The 15,678-nt window shown below is 34.4% G+C and overlaps 1 protein-coding gene across 1 annotated transcript; it reads right to left on the bottom strand.

Annotated features, from left to right (window-relative positions):
• Positions 1 to 4,117: 4,117 nt before the first annotated feature.
• On the bottom strand, positions 4,118 to 15,004 carry LOC149479921 (tubulin polyglutamylase TTLL13-like). Its single transcript, XM_089707692.1, has 20 exons — positions 14,919 to 15,004; positions 14,721 to 14,851; positions 13,685 to 13,775; positions 13,313 to 13,484; positions 12,843 to 13,043; positions 12,500 to 12,592; positions 12,278 to 12,419; positions 11,794 to 11,909; positions 11,566 to 11,694; positions 10,921 to 11,074; positions 10,615 to 10,686; positions 10,024 to 10,190; positions 8,588 to 8,683; positions 7,856 to 7,982; positions 6,852 to 7,076; positions 6,594 to 6,734; positions 5,213 to 5,311; positions 4,871 to 4,937; positions 4,383 to 4,488; positions 4,118 to 4,299 (listed from the first exon to the last, which is right to left on the bottom strand). The coding sequence occupies exons 2-20, from the start codon at positions 14,724 to 14,726 to the stop codon at positions 4,275 to 4,277; spliced, it is 2,229 nt and encodes a 742-aa protein (XP_089563818.1). The 5' UTR covers positions 14,727 to 14,851; positions 14,919 to 15,004; the 3' UTR covers positions 4,118 to 4,274.
• Positions 15,005 to 15,678: the final 674 nt, after the last annotated feature.

The raw sequence follows: 15,678 nt of genomic DNA, 5'->3' as shown, positions 1-15,678 counted from the left end.
ATTAGAACAAAAATCATTTGACTGGTTGATTTCACCCAGAGGCCAGAGGCGGCTCGTGACAAAATTGTATGGGTGTTCACTTGAAATAAAACAACGAAAATACAATAGCGTTAGCGGGATAATTTATTACAAAAAAAATGAGCACCACATTTTATAAATGTCTATAACACTAAAAATTACAAAGTACAGGCTATTTCAAAACGAATTCAATGATTATCAATAATTAGTAAATCACCGAATTTGCATTCGCGAGCGTACCTACGCGTAGGTATCCATAGTGTTTGTTTATACTAAAGGAGTGGCAACGTCGCGCGCAATTGCTGCTGTCATGCGATGCGGCAACGTTGCGTGAGACTCTGTCTGAAAATTCGGAAAAGCATATTTTGCCAATGTTTGCAAGTTTGTGATTACGTTGATAGTTTACCGATTTATAATAATTGTAATTGTATAATATATCATTTGCAATGTGGTGAAATTTCATAAAAATCACGGGCCAATTTTTTGTTTTGAATCCCACCGAAAATATAATTGCGTTATTAGAATAATTAATTACTATACCCACGATCAATTATTACAATATAGTCTCAAATGCATATTAGAGAAATATTGCAATTTGATTCAATTAAAATGCATAGCATACAAAAATGAATTCACAACACAAGAAATTGCTCTGAGGGACCTTCAGTGTACAATACAGTCTACAGACCTACGACGGACGACCAAACAACAATAATCAGTAATAAATTGTTTACAAAAAAAAAACATAGATTTCTAAGGTCATTAGTATTTTATTTTATTGTTATTTTTTTTGAACGATTGGAAATGAAATTACTCAATTATTACACATAGAACTTTGATTTATTAGAATTATGTACAGGTAAATTAGCTTGGAGAAATTTTTGCATATGTAGTGGTGTGTATATTACTCAGATCTTAGAGCGCGTTTCCACTATATCGTTCTGGCCTATACAAAAATGTTTCGATATCCTAACATTACTATTTAATTTTATACTTATTCCTAGCAACACTTTTGTTTTCAATAAAAACAAGTTTTTATTTGAAAGAAAATGGTTTTGACTTTATAAAAAAAAATATATCATTCAATTTTACGTCCTTGAGCAAACGACAAGGCGACTACCGTGAAACAATAAAATATCGTGTCCATAATAATTTGTTTCATAATTAATATTTGACCATAATAATTACGAAACAAAACAAATAAATAAATCGTCACTTGATAGTGGAAAGTGGAAACACGCACAAAACCAGAATAAACCAGTTTACGCTGTCCGCAGGTGCCACGTGCAGTCGTTTGGTACCGTTAGAACATAAAGCACATTTCATTCAAAAATTATAATTATTATGTACGTAGTTTAATTGATAAATTTTGTATTTGTTGATTGTTGTTATTATTTGTTATTATTGTTATAATATTTGTTGAAGTGAATTACATGTCCCGCAGCCGGAGGCCCCAAATGAAAACTCAGATGTACTTAAAAACTACATTTAATAGCTAAAATGAGACTTTTACACCCATGTCTGCACGATGCAGACCGGAGTTAAAGAATGAATTTATACAGTTTAATAATTATAAAGACGTAAGCTTGGATGCTAACTAAGGGAAATCGCATCCACATTCTATTCCCGTGCGAACGGCGTATTCAGCAGTTTTGTATGAAGGCAGGGCCATAACTAGTGTTTAATTTGTGTGTAAGTGTTGTAACTTTATATTGTTAATTCAATATGGCTCCAGTGTTAAAACATGGTCGAGGCAAGCCTTTGACTTCTCAAACTAAAGAATTAAACTTTAAATGTCGTTTCTTTTTCAGGTTAGTAAATTTTTCATTTTAGTAAGATTGTTAATGTAAAAGTTATATGTATGTTAAATGTGCAAATATTAAAATAAAGTCTCATCTTTTTCAGAGGAGAAACACATATAGTTTAATTTAAAATCCCTTATATATACAGGGTTACTTGTAAAACACCGGCAACCTCGCAGGACAAGATAGCTAACATCATAAGTAACAACATTTGTTCTACGACTTTTGATAATTTGTTAGATTTTATTTTCATACAAAAATAAATATTCATTTAATTTTCCGTCTGAATATTATAAACTCTACGCCTCCCATTTGCTGACCATACACTACTACAAACGCAAAAATTTCTCCAAGCTAATTTACCTGTATAAGATAACGAACGCGAATGCACGACATCTAGCGCGTCAATGTCTAAACATCGCCTTTCGTTTGCTTGGCAAAAGTCACGCACACTACTGTAGAAGTGTCAAATTTTGCCGGTATTTCACTGTTGTTTTTCTAAGTAAATAATGTAAGTTATTGATTAAAAAGGTCGATCGCGGACACATTTCATTGTAGAGAAGTGATAAAATGATTAGTTTTAAAGAAAATAGTGTCTGTGTTAAGTGTTTAGACGTCATCAAAAATGTATGGAGGGACGGGCGGAACATTAACCTTAATGGTTTTAATCTAAATGGCCTGGGCGTGTTTCTAAAGATATAAGGAACTTTTCAACCCTACATAGTGGCGCCATCTGTTATCGAATATTTGAACTTCATTCAGGACAACGTTTGTAGTGATTTCTGTAATATAGCCACTACTGAAGACGAACTAATCGACAAAATTTATCCAAATATTATTCAGAACTATACTAATGCAGAGTGGTTATTTCAAAGAGCAATTTTGGCCACTAAAAATAATATTGTTGACGATATCAATTTTAATATTCTAAAGAAAATACCTGGTAAAGAGAAAATATATAAATCGATCGACACGATGGTATATATTGAAGAAAGTGTCAACTTCTAACAAAAGACTTGCAATGTGATGACCAAATAAAAGAATTTGCAGCACAAAAATGCAGAAAGGTTGATTTCTAACATAAATGTCTTAACTTAGCTAAAATAACATAAATGTCTCATACATAATCTGTCAGATTCTTTTACTAATTTATAATCAACTAGTGGTCCGCCCCGGCTTCGCCCGTGGTACATATTTCGCAATAAAAGGTAGCCTATGTCCTTTCTCGGGTATCAAAATACCTCCATACCAAAATTCATGCAAATTGGTTCAGTAGTTTAGGCGTGACTGAGTAACAGACAGACAGACAGAGTTACTTTCGTTTTTATAATATTAGTATGGATTATAATTTATTATCTCTATATTATGTATAAAAAAATACGTGTCACTTTGTTTGTCCGCGATAGACTCCTGAACTAATGAAACGATTTAAAATAAAATTTGATTATGTTAAAATAACAAAATTGCGAAAGTAAGTATGAAACTAATATGAACATTTCCAAAAAAAATAAAAATGTTGTGTGGTTTTATGAAACCACGGTAAAAGTGAAACTTAGGCACAAAATTATCGTATTTGTACGATAATTATCGTACGGTTCGACCGTCACGCGACATGCGCTACACAGACCAAAAAGTTTGAGACGATGTAATAAAAGTTTTACTTTAAAAAAAAGGCCCCTGGGTAGTTTCAGCCCAGGGCCCCAAGAGTTCACGGTCCGGCCCTGATGGTACAAATTCAACAAGCTAGTTAAAAAAACATTTTAGATTTGGTTTGGTACCTTCCAGGTTAGAGCCAGGCAAGCGCCCCACCGTGGCTACGCCCATGCATTAGATTACATAACAATAGTTAAGCACTTATTTAAACTAAAAAAAAGTATAACTGTATAATGTCATCTCGTCAAATCTGTATCATCTCAGGGAAAGTGATTACTAATTCAGCGTGGCATAAATGGTACAGCTGTGGCTATAAGGATGCTTTTAGTAAAAGCATCCTTTTTACACCAATAATGTGAGGATGTGTAGCTAGGAATGTGTTCGTAAATAACCAATCATTTCGATCCATTTAGTTAGAAGTTTGAAGCATTAAGCATTTGAAGCGATATAATTGGTTATTTACAAACACGTTCCTCGCTCATCATTGGTGGAATAGCACCCTAACGTGACCGTAACGCGTTTGTTCTGTCAGCACCATATGCAACACAAATAATTAAAACTTATCATGATATATATTATATTAATCAGGTTTATAATTACTAGATATTATTAAAATGTTGTGTTTATGAAATAAAACAACCATATATTAAACAATACAATATGTATATTCTTAAAGGTTTACAAAGCGCCAGAATTTACAATATACTATAGGGTAGCTCCATTCCCTGATTCGTAAATGGCAAAGTGGCTCCCGTTATATTTACATAATTCGATAGCACAGTAACATAACTTGAATTACATTTATTTCGATGATTTCGAAGGCGATCTGTAAAAAAAATATCATAATATCAATAAAAACATCATTTATATCCAACAAATATTTTAATTCAAGCATTATATTATACGCACTGTATATATTTTCTCCACACATTACAAGTACTTGTCCCGTAACGTGTGAGTGAATTCGAAGCCGGTGGCTCGTCCATCACTACCTCCACGAGATGCACGCGAGATTCTGCAGGAAAAATAAACTGTTTTTAATATATCATGATCTATTTATCTATCTTTATAATAAAAATGAATCGCCAAATGTGTTGGTAAGCACTACCGATTTCGTTAATTATTTTTTTTTATAATATTCTTTGAAGAACGAGGATGGTTTTTATGAAGAGAAAACGTAAACACGTAACACGGGCGAAGCCGGGGCCGACCTCTAGTATTGAAATAAAAATATTATTAATTATAAGATTCAAAGATACCAAAATCGTCGCCTAACTCCATGACGTGACGCATATTGGGATACAATACATTCAATACGGTGTTATTTAGAATTGTGTGTAATTGTGAAAAGTGAATAATAAAAACACCTATAAATTACAATGTACTGGTTTTCTCACCTGCGAGCATGTCTCCGCAGCCGTGCATCTTATGCGGAACTATTTCTTTATTCTTCATCATTTTTCTCTGCACACAAAATTTTATCTTTTCTTTCTTTGACTTTTTTACATGAAGATTTTTCTTTTTTATTACTTTTGGCGTAAATTTTTACTTTCACGTTTTCTGTAGGCAAACACAATATTTTAATTAATTTATGAGGGACAAAAAATAATTATACATAAATGTTCAGAGTGCCAATTCATTCATACATTACGTTTAAAACATTGTGTTGGCCGGGTGAAAATGCGAATGAAGTGGCCTGAGAACATTATTATATAGTTTAACATTATTAGATAATTCACCTTGGGCGAGTTGGAGACCACAGACAGACGTCCATACACGCCGTACTTGCGTTCGTCCTCGGGCCGTAAAGTGCCCATTTTCTTCATAACTAAATATATCTGTAATGTTTTAAGATAAAACTTATGTAGGTTTAAATCCTTAAAGAAGAAAGCCACCTTATTCCCGAGTAGCCCGATCTTTAATACCAGGGAATAAGGTGCTAAATTCAATGAATGTATAAAAAGCCGCACAATCTTAAATAACCCGTGCGAATTAATCATGCTCCTGACGACAAACTGTCAAAATGTTATCTACCATTGAACGCTCAAGGTGAACGCGGGGTACTGCACGGGCAAGAGAGTAGTTGCATTATGACGAGGTACATATAATTTTTTTAAGCTATTGCATAGCTATCTATCGCGGGCCTTGAGCGCGGGGACCGAATCCAGAAATCCCGTAACGAAAAAACCTCACGCTCCCCATTCCAACGGACACGGAGGTGTGGCTTGAAGGCATAGCATGCAATAGCTTTACCGCGGCAGTCCCCGAGTGCCACACGTCTTTTGACGCGACAACGTCTTGGTTTCAAATTGGTTTGCCCGGTGACACTTCAAGAAACTGCGTTACGCTCCGCTCACGTTATGCGCTCACAATGAGAGCGAGTGAGAGGCACGCGGGCATGGTTACCTAAGAGCGAGTGAGACAGACATAAAAAGTCGTTGTCACGTAAAACTTTCGCCCGTATACCGACTTTACAGGCAACCAATTTTTTTTTGTATGGGGTGTACCCATAGAAATCTAAATAACAAGACACATAGAAGTGTTATAATGTCATAATTCGTATGAAAACCGCTGTCGCCAAAATCAACACATTCAAACCGAAAGCTAAACAGTACACACAAGTAAACTATGCCTTTTATTGGACAGCTTGATTTTAGTGAAAACTAACTTATCTATTAAATTAAGCTTTTGAATATGTATCCTAACGCACGAATTTACGGTTTATTTTAGAATAACATCCCTAAGTATATGAGACTTTTTGCTCCAATACGAACAAACGTGATAATAAGAATGGTCGACTGTGTCATTCATTGTTATTTCGATTACTATGGTGACACTCGTCATACTTGTAAATATTCTATAATTTTAAGGAAAAACGGCATTATTTCTAAAAAAAAATATTTTCCGATGAAATATTATTCCTTTATAAGTATAATTACAACTTGTGGAAGAATTTCCGCAATGGGAATTGCTGAAACACACCATGTATACACTCATACGTCTCCAGAGCAACTGAACAGTGACGAATGCACTGGTGATGTGCAAATCACCTGAGTGGCGACAAGGTCACGCACGCTTACGACTTCTAGTGTCTTGTTATTTAGATTTCTATGGGTGTACCTGTTCGAGCATCCCGTAGCTACGTATGAGGAAGTCCCTCTGCGCGAGCAGGTTGACGCGCTCGCGCTCCTCGCGCTCCACGATCGGGTCCGGCTCGAACGAGCACAGCACGTACGTCGGCTTCGCTTCCTTCTCTTCCACCTACCACACCACACCACAAAGAAAGGTATTTGAATTTTGTCTATTTTTTTTTGTATTTCGTGAACGCTTTCTAAATAATTTAAATAATGATGGGGCTAGAGGAAAAGTTATACTTACAACTTGTTGTAGTACTACTGACGGCTTCGCTGTAAGCTTTTTCTCGTCTTTCACTTCCTTGTCTTTGCGTTTCTGTTCCTTATCAGGTTTGGGTTTGACTTTATTCTTATCAGCGCTATTGGTGACAGTAGTGACCGCGCTGGCCTCATCGGGCGCTTTCTTCTCGCCCTCCTTTGGCTTCGGTTGAGATGGCTTCTTGAGAGCTTCTGCTTTTGCTTTCGTTTGCTGGAAATATTTATCTTATATATAAAAATGAATCGCAAAATGTGTTGGTAAGCGCATAACTCGAGAACGGCTGAACCGATTTCGATAATTCTTTTTTTATTATATTCCTTGAAGTACGAGGATGGTTCTTATGTAGAGAAAACGTAAATATGTACCACGGGCAAAGCCGGGGCGGACCGCTAGTCTTATATATAAAAATGAATCGCAAAATGTGTTGGTAAGCGCATAACTCGAGAACGGCTGAACCGATTTCGATAATTCTTTTTTTATTATATTCCTTGAAGTACGAGGATGGTTCTTATGTAGAGAAAACGTAAACATGTACCACGGGCGAAGCCGGGGCGGACCGCTAGTTTATAATAATACATAGGAAGATGTGTAACCATAGCAGATATTTCCCATTCTATCAAATTAAATTAGTTGTTGTTAGCAAGTTTGATGTTCAGGGATAGTTGTAGTAAACAATTTTGTGAATACTGTGTGTTGTGTCTGTGTTATGCATATCGTGTACTGTTTTTCTGTGGAAACTGTGATGTCACATACAAATGCGTGCATGCGCGCAAGCCGGTTGGCGGACATTTGTGTATGTGTGATGCCTGCGCGTGTGCGCTGGGCGGGGTCTGTGACGTCACAGGCAAACAGTCGCACGTGTGTTGTTTGCGTTTTGTGTACTGGTAGGTACACCAGTGGCTGTGTGTGGCCGGCGCGCCTTGTTTGTGTTGTACCAGTGTGTGCGTGTGTCCACTGCGCGCGCTGAGCGCGAGTGTGAGAGCGGTTACTTGGAACTCCTCCCGCTGCAGGCGCGTGCAGTCGCCGCGCGCGCGCGACGCCGCCGTGCCGGTGTACAGCGAGCCCGACGGCTGATGGAACAGCGTCGCGTACTGCTCGCCCACCGGGTACACGCGTCTGTGCGATGACGTCACATAACATACATGTATCACTACATAGTATACAACAAAGTCGCTTTCTCTGTCCCTATGTCCCTTTGTATGCTTAAATCTTTAAAACTACGCAACGGATTTTGATGCGGTTTCTTTTAATAGATAGAGAAGGTTTTAGTATATAATTTATTAGGTTTTAGACAAAGCGGGCGAAGCCGCGGGCGGTAAGCTAGTACGAAATATAAATACGCTAGTACGATATATAAAGCTTGAGAAAAATGTTTATTTAGTATTTTATTTATTTTAAATATTGGAGGCGTCATGCTTTCTTTCAAATATATATGCGTTTTAAATCTATGTCAAAACGTTCTAGCTTATTTGGTTGACTACCGACTGGCAGATACAGGCTTTCCACACTTATGTAGTAAAACTCTTAGAATAATTACACATTAAACTATTGGTATTTAAACGTTTGTTTTTATTGAATAACTTGAATGAAAGTTCATTAGGAATCATTTTAAATAAGAGTAAAATGTGTAGTTTTTAGAAAACCTTGTTGAAATCTTTACACAATGGAAATTAATAGACGAGAAATACATTAATAACTGTTTTCGAATAAAATAATTTTACCTGTAGTTCCCCAGATGAGTCTCTTCCCATTGTATCTGGGTTTGCCAAGGGCTTTTTTCTGGTTCCTTTTCCTCAGATGGTGTATATTCTGCAAACCTGAAGTTGTTACAATAGGCATGACGACAGTATCCATAAATGATCGAATTAGTGTTTTAAAGGGAAAATGTATAATAAATAATTTAAAAATAGTGACTTAGAAATATTAAAAACATTAAGATTAATGAGATTATCAATAAAATAAAACATTGAAATTCAGCAATCGGCCATTTTGACTGAAACACGTCACGTCTATGTAAACAACTTCGCGTCAGGTGTATTTTGTTGTTATGAATATGTTGAGAATACGCATTTTTATTTATTTTCTACTAGCTTCCGCCCGCGACTCCGTCCGCGCGGATGTCGGTCTTCGCGTGGATGGTTTATTTCTCCATTTTGAGTAACTCAGATGACAATGACATCTTATAAATATCTATTGGACCCAAATACGGCTAGGCCTATAATAATACGCAACGTGTGTTCGCGGTTCTACAGAACAACGTCTATGGATAAAACTGAAAAATTAAGATTAATTTTTTTTTTACGTATTTTTCCAGGATAAAAAGTATCCTATTTTACGCCCAGGATAATAAGGTGTAATTATACCAAGTTTCATCGAAATCGAACCGTTAGTTTTCACGTGATGTCTTCACATACAGACAGACAGACAGACAGACAGACAGACAGACAGACAAAAATTTTTTTAATCACATATTTGGGTTTGGTATCGATCCAGTAACACCCCCTGCTATTTATTTTTTCAATATTTTCAATGTACAGAATTGACCCTTCTACAGATTTATTATATGTATGTATAGAAGATTTTTTCACGTATGCTTTATCGACTCAGAACAGAAATATAATTGCGAATTCACGAATATGTGGTTCGGGTTTCTCTGCGTCAAATTTATACAATCATTTCATATTATTTTCTCGCTTTAAACAATTACTAACACTTTTTTTGCGTATTATTTTTATTTAGATTCACATTGCAATACTGCACACAACTTATAAACTCTGAAATTAGATTCTATAACACTTAATAATTAAATATTTGTTTAATTTTGCTTCGCTATGCATACAGATAATTACGTATTTACGTAAGAGTGACGTCACGACTACGCCATGACACCTGTGAGCTGTTTTGGCACAGATATTAAATATTTTTTGAAAAATGGCTTTTATTTTCGTTAAATTTAAGTATATTAGCGAAATATAGGATTTTTCTTGTTTAATAAACGTATACACACATTATGGAAGAGGTTTTCAAAATCTTTCGTCATGCCTATTATGTTAATAAAGCAGTCATATCCTAAAATATATATTTTGTGTTATGGTCTGTACTAGTAAACATGTTGACGTTTAATAAAACGTTAGAAACCGTTTAAATTCAAATTTACTTATTCGTCTGTAGCAATCTATCCCTTATCCTCTTGCGATCCTCTTCTAAAACACGTTTCTTGTCGCATTGCCATATGTTGAGCATCGTGAACGTATCCGTTAATAGACCTTCTTTCACCTCGCGATCTAGTTGGGTGTCCGTGTGGAAACTTGGCGAATGGTTTACCTAAACAAGTAATTTATTTTACGCTACAATGCGAAAGAGATGCACATCCCTGGTGCGCCGTGTGCGGGACAGCCCCAATGAAATCATGCGCTGTATAGCGAGTCGGCTCGACTGCTGGTATGTGAACCACTGCTGCAGACTGTCTGCTTCCTTGATAGCTCTGTAGCGGTGGAGTACATTTCTAGCAGTCATAATAAATTTTATTTTTACTAACATAATTTTTAAGATAATAATTGTTACTAACAAAATGAGTCCTGGTTACTTGAATAAATAAATGAATTATTATTATTATTATTAACAGAAGGAATCAAAAATTTTAAAAGTTTCTAACAAAAAAATAGTAATGGCTTACAAAGATCTAGCTCATAACACCGATATTACTGGACAACCAACAATATCTTTTTTTTTTTAATGGTGCACTTACCTCTAAAATATAGGGATGTAGCTTATGGTCGAGAAGAATGTCAAAACCGAGTATCTCGAAGCATGCATGAACCTGAAATGGAATTTTAATTTATTTTTAAATTCAATAGATCTACAATGTATTTTAAATAAACCTATTTTAATTTTTAACGGAATGTACTTCATATTTAAGGAAACATTTAATATATTACTAGGCTACTTTGAAATAGTTATTACTCTATGAAAACTCTACATTTAACATTTGCACCGAAAACTACATTATTTTAATTACACAATGCAACTAAAACATCAAAACCAAAAATAAAACCATGTCATGTGACGGAAAACAAGCATGATAGCTGTGCTTGAGTATAGGCCATGCTGATATAATGGTCTTGACTATCACTTGGTCGATGGAGTGCCATAAACGGTCCAAGTCTACACCTTGCGACAGCAGGATTTTGTTCAGAGTTGATATCTTGCTGGTAAATTATTTTTTATGAATTAAAATTTAAAATCTAATTTAAAACATTAAACAAGATTTTGTTGAAAACAAATCGCCAAGGAGAAATCGTATTGGAAATTGGGATCGTCTGTTTCTGCCCATTGTTGATTTTTTTTAAACGAAAAAAATTCTGTCTATAGATTTTTTGAAGTGAAACTTTTGAAGTGAAACTTCTTTATTGGGGTTGGAAAAAAATTTAGTGTAACATTTTTTCGTTACGCGCCATCTTTTTCTTATCCCTACCACGCGTGATTCGACATATTTCTGTAAAGTTGCATATAGTAAATTATTTTTTGAAAAATAAGGTCATAAAGAAGTTTCACTTCTTACGTGTGTACACTAGTACACGCACACATTTTTTTTTATTTTATTCTTAAGTAGAATAGATAGGAGGAAATCGGAAATCTTACATAGAGGGTCAAAAATTGGCAAAATCATCAAAATAATCTTATTATTGATGAAGCTTACCGTTTGCTACCCGCCTCAGAATCATACACGTATGTCCTGCTATGTTTGTTTAGCGCATAGTTAGTGAGGTGCATGAACACATTCGTTGTATTATTGACATTCGGATCTGCGTATCTGCTTGTTGCAAATCTACGAAACGAAAAATAGACTAGTAAACAAAGTTACATATTACAAAGATGTTTCTTTAATTGAATATTACAATTTGTTTTAATGTAATAAAAAAAATACCTGACTAGGCCTTCATTGTAAACAAAGATCCTCAGTGGGTCACATGACGTGATTAGAGTGTACACTCGTATGTCGAACTTGTAACCATCCACCAGATATGGCTTTGATAAATATACCTAGAAATATGTTAAAAATATATACCTAGAAATATGCAAACTAGAATTTTGAATTAGGTAAGCATAGCAAAGCTGAAGAATTTGTTTGTTTGAACGCGCTAATCTCAGGAACTACTGGTCCGATTTGAAAAATTCTTTCGGTGTTAAATAGCCCATTTATCGAGGAAGGCTATATAATATCATCACGTTAAGTCGAACAGAAGCAGAGCAACGCGGGTTAAACCGCGCGGCACAGCTAGTGATTGAAAAAATATTCAGTATTTTCTCTTTCTCTGAATATCAGAGCTACGAAGAACCAGTGTTTGAAATGCAATCATAATTATTTCATTAAAGTTATGTTTTGTAATCATATAAGAAAAAATTCTCACCTGACAAATAAGCTTATCAGTGGGTTTGATATCTTTAAGGGATTTCGTCAAATAAATGCCTCTACCTTGGCTTCCACATTCTGGTTTGATTATAAACGTTTTGTTTTTCCTAGACTTACTATAATTTAGTGCGTCGCCAAAACTATACAATAATTGTTAAGGATGAGCATTTTTTACGTTATTTATGAATAAATAAAATGTTTGAAAAATGAAACAACTTACTCAGCAGGTAGGCACCAGGTCTTGGGAAAGAAATTATATTCCTTTGGATATATTTTCTGCATTCTATTCAAATTTCGAGCTAGCAAATCTTTTCTGTAAATTAATAGGACAAGTTAAAACTGACAATTTTGTTAGAATCTAATCCAAATCGCAATCGAAAAATGCATATAAATCAATAGGCCAGGCCAGTTATCTGAAATAATTACATGGTAATAAACGCCTAGGTAAACTTGAACAGTTGTTTTAACATGAGAGAGTATCTGACATTATTATCAAATATTAAAAATATAGGTTAAGGATTCCTTGATATTAAAATTATAAGTTCAATCACAATTTTTAATACCTGCAAATCTCCAACATTCCGGGAAAATGGTTGATTCGTTGGAATCGTTTCATCTCTTTCGCTCTTTCCACAGATACACTCATATCAGTCCAGTAGAAGTTCCAAGCGTCCTCTTCAGACACCTCCCGCATACCAAATGCACTAGCCACTTTGCGTATAGATTCATAGCGACAATTTGTCAAACATATTGTTATCTGAGATCTGTTTAAAGGTGGATAAATTAATAATTGGTTTACTTGTTATGTCAAACAATTATTCATTCATCCATGCGCAGCTTCCACAGTGGTCATTTAAAATCTTCACCATATGTGGAAAGAAGCTAGGTGAACATAAATAACAAAAAATAAATAAAAATTTGTAAGCAAATTCAATGTTAATGTTTAATAGAATGTAAACAATATAGCAGTGAAATTATCTTTGGCATGGAAATAGCTCACTAGTTGAACTGTACAGTTTTATTCAAAACACACCTCTTTCTCTTCTTTTTCTTGCGTGTTGCTTCAATAGGAATTATTGGTGCAGTTCTTGAAGTGGGTTGTGATGTGTCATCTTCTCCATACAGTTTATTGTCATAATTGCGCATAATTATTGATGTCAAATTATCCATTTGATCATCTTTGATTTGTTCAGGGATTTTCTCGTCTTAAATATAATACAAATATGATTTAAATATTATAATTATTTAGTATAAAACATGCAAATGAATAAATACTACACTGCTGTAATATTACCAAATTAGTTTCAAATATATCTTTAATAATAATAGTTAGAAATGACTACCACAACACGCTCTTAACATATTGCAAGTTTCATTTTAGCATATTATAGAAAATGGACCATACCATGTTCTTTATCAGTTTTTCTTTTAGAATGTTTTGATGCTTGCGGTAATTGAAGGTCTTCATCATTCAAGAAGCAGTCTTGCAACTCCAACTAGAATAATTAAATTAATCCTAGGCCTTATCTTCTTTTATTTAGCATATTATAAAATATATTTGTATTTAATTCAATAGCAGGTACAAAACGTAGGATCTTAGATTATAGATTGGTCTCCGCGCGCGCGCTACGACTAGATACCGCCGGCGTACTTGAAAAATGCGGCAACTTATAGTACGCCGAATTCGGCGTACCCAAGCCAGTCGTGTCACAAGCATTGTGTGGAGAGGGTGAACCGATAATTTATAAAGATTTTGAACAAAATCTGAAGTAAAATGCCTATTTGTGTCATAAAACTATTTAAAAATAATACATCAAAAAATAAGAAAGACACTGGGATCACGTACCATCACTAAGTATCTTATTATTCGAAATTTTTCCTTTACTTCGAAAAATTTTTTTACGAAAATACGACGCCATTCAGTGTTGCCGTATTGCATATCCAAAAAAATACACGTGGTTGAGGAAATATTTTAGCAATAATTTGAACTTTTTTTTTCAATACTATTACTAACACATGTATAAAAAAGTATAATACAATAATTTATTTCTGTTTAACCATGTTTAACTGACTCATATAATATGTTTTTTTTTTATTTCCGCTTTTTTACTTTTAAACAACCTTTGTGACTATAGTATAGTAGCGTCGCAAGTGGATTTGAGTCACATGTTCATGGATTCGATTCCCGGCCAGGTCAGGATGAAAAAAATATTTTTCAAACTTCTTTCCAAGATGCCAGATTTCCCATTTATGAGGTAAAATTTATGTAGCTGGCAGCCCAATTCTTCACACACACTAGCGTCTTTACAAATTGCCTAACACACACTACAGAAAAGAGTTGCCGCACTCACAGAGCTATTGTTTTTAGGTGGGGCGGTATCTAGTCGTAGCGCGCGCGCGGAGACCAATCCTTAATCTAAGCGTAGGATCTTAAATCTCACCTCCATTTATGTGAATGAAATAGTAAGTAAAAATTCACAATATGTCACAGTTTGAATTGGGCATTCTATAATTAGTATTTGAAACTTAACAAACTAAAAATTGAAAAGATTGGCCTAAATCACAACCCGACCTGTAAAAATATCAGTAAATAATTATCAAATTTAATAAGTATAATCGTTAAAGCTTTGGATACTAACAAACTCTGCTAAATCAAATTTCGATAAAATTTTGCGAACATTATTGAACACTGTTTTTTGTTTTTGTTTAATGTCAAAAATCATGTGATCAATTGACAACTGTCATAGCAGCTGATTTGAAAACTTTTCACCAAAATTATACAGCACGCAAAACTATTTATATGAGAAACAATTGAATTTAACTATGCTAATAAATGCATAAATATTGAAGATTTAAGTTAAAACTGTGCATCCTCTTAATAATTATTTTACACTAAATATTACGTTTTTCTGTGTTTTTTTACTTATATCTAACGGTGCATTTGCATCAAAGGAACCTAGAACTAGAGCTAGAGCGTGGCTAGAGCAAGAGTATTCTTTCGCGTGATCTTTTAGTGTAAACGAAAACTCTTATTTAGTATTAGAAAATAGCATAGAATCTTTTCGAACGCTCTTGTGTGCCGTTTCCCACAGACCGTTTCCATAAGGTTTCCATGTACCATTTGGTACACGAAAAAATACAATTTTCGGGCTTTATGCTATTGTGCTCTGGCATATACGATCAAAAAATATTAAAAAGTATTTTTTTTAACTCCTACTATCGGAAAATAAACATAATAAAAATAGTATTTTACAAATAAAGTACCAAACAATACAAATTCGTATATGAACTCACGATGTAGCGCCGCGTGTAACAAAATTATTTTTCAAGCGCAAATTTAATGTCTCGTAACTTTTAAATTTCTTGAGATATTTTAAAATATTTTAAATGTTGTAAACT

This window comes from Colias philodice, chromosome 19 (assembly GCF_061535455.1).
Source record: "Colias philodice isolate Cphi_HAF_F1 chromosome 19, ilColPhil1 Martin Lab GWU primary, whole genome shotgun sequence".
NCBI lineage: Eukaryota > Metazoa > Arthropoda > Insecta > Lepidoptera > Pieridae > Colias > Colias philodice.
This window is presented reverse-complemented; position numbering and strand designations above follow the sequence as displayed.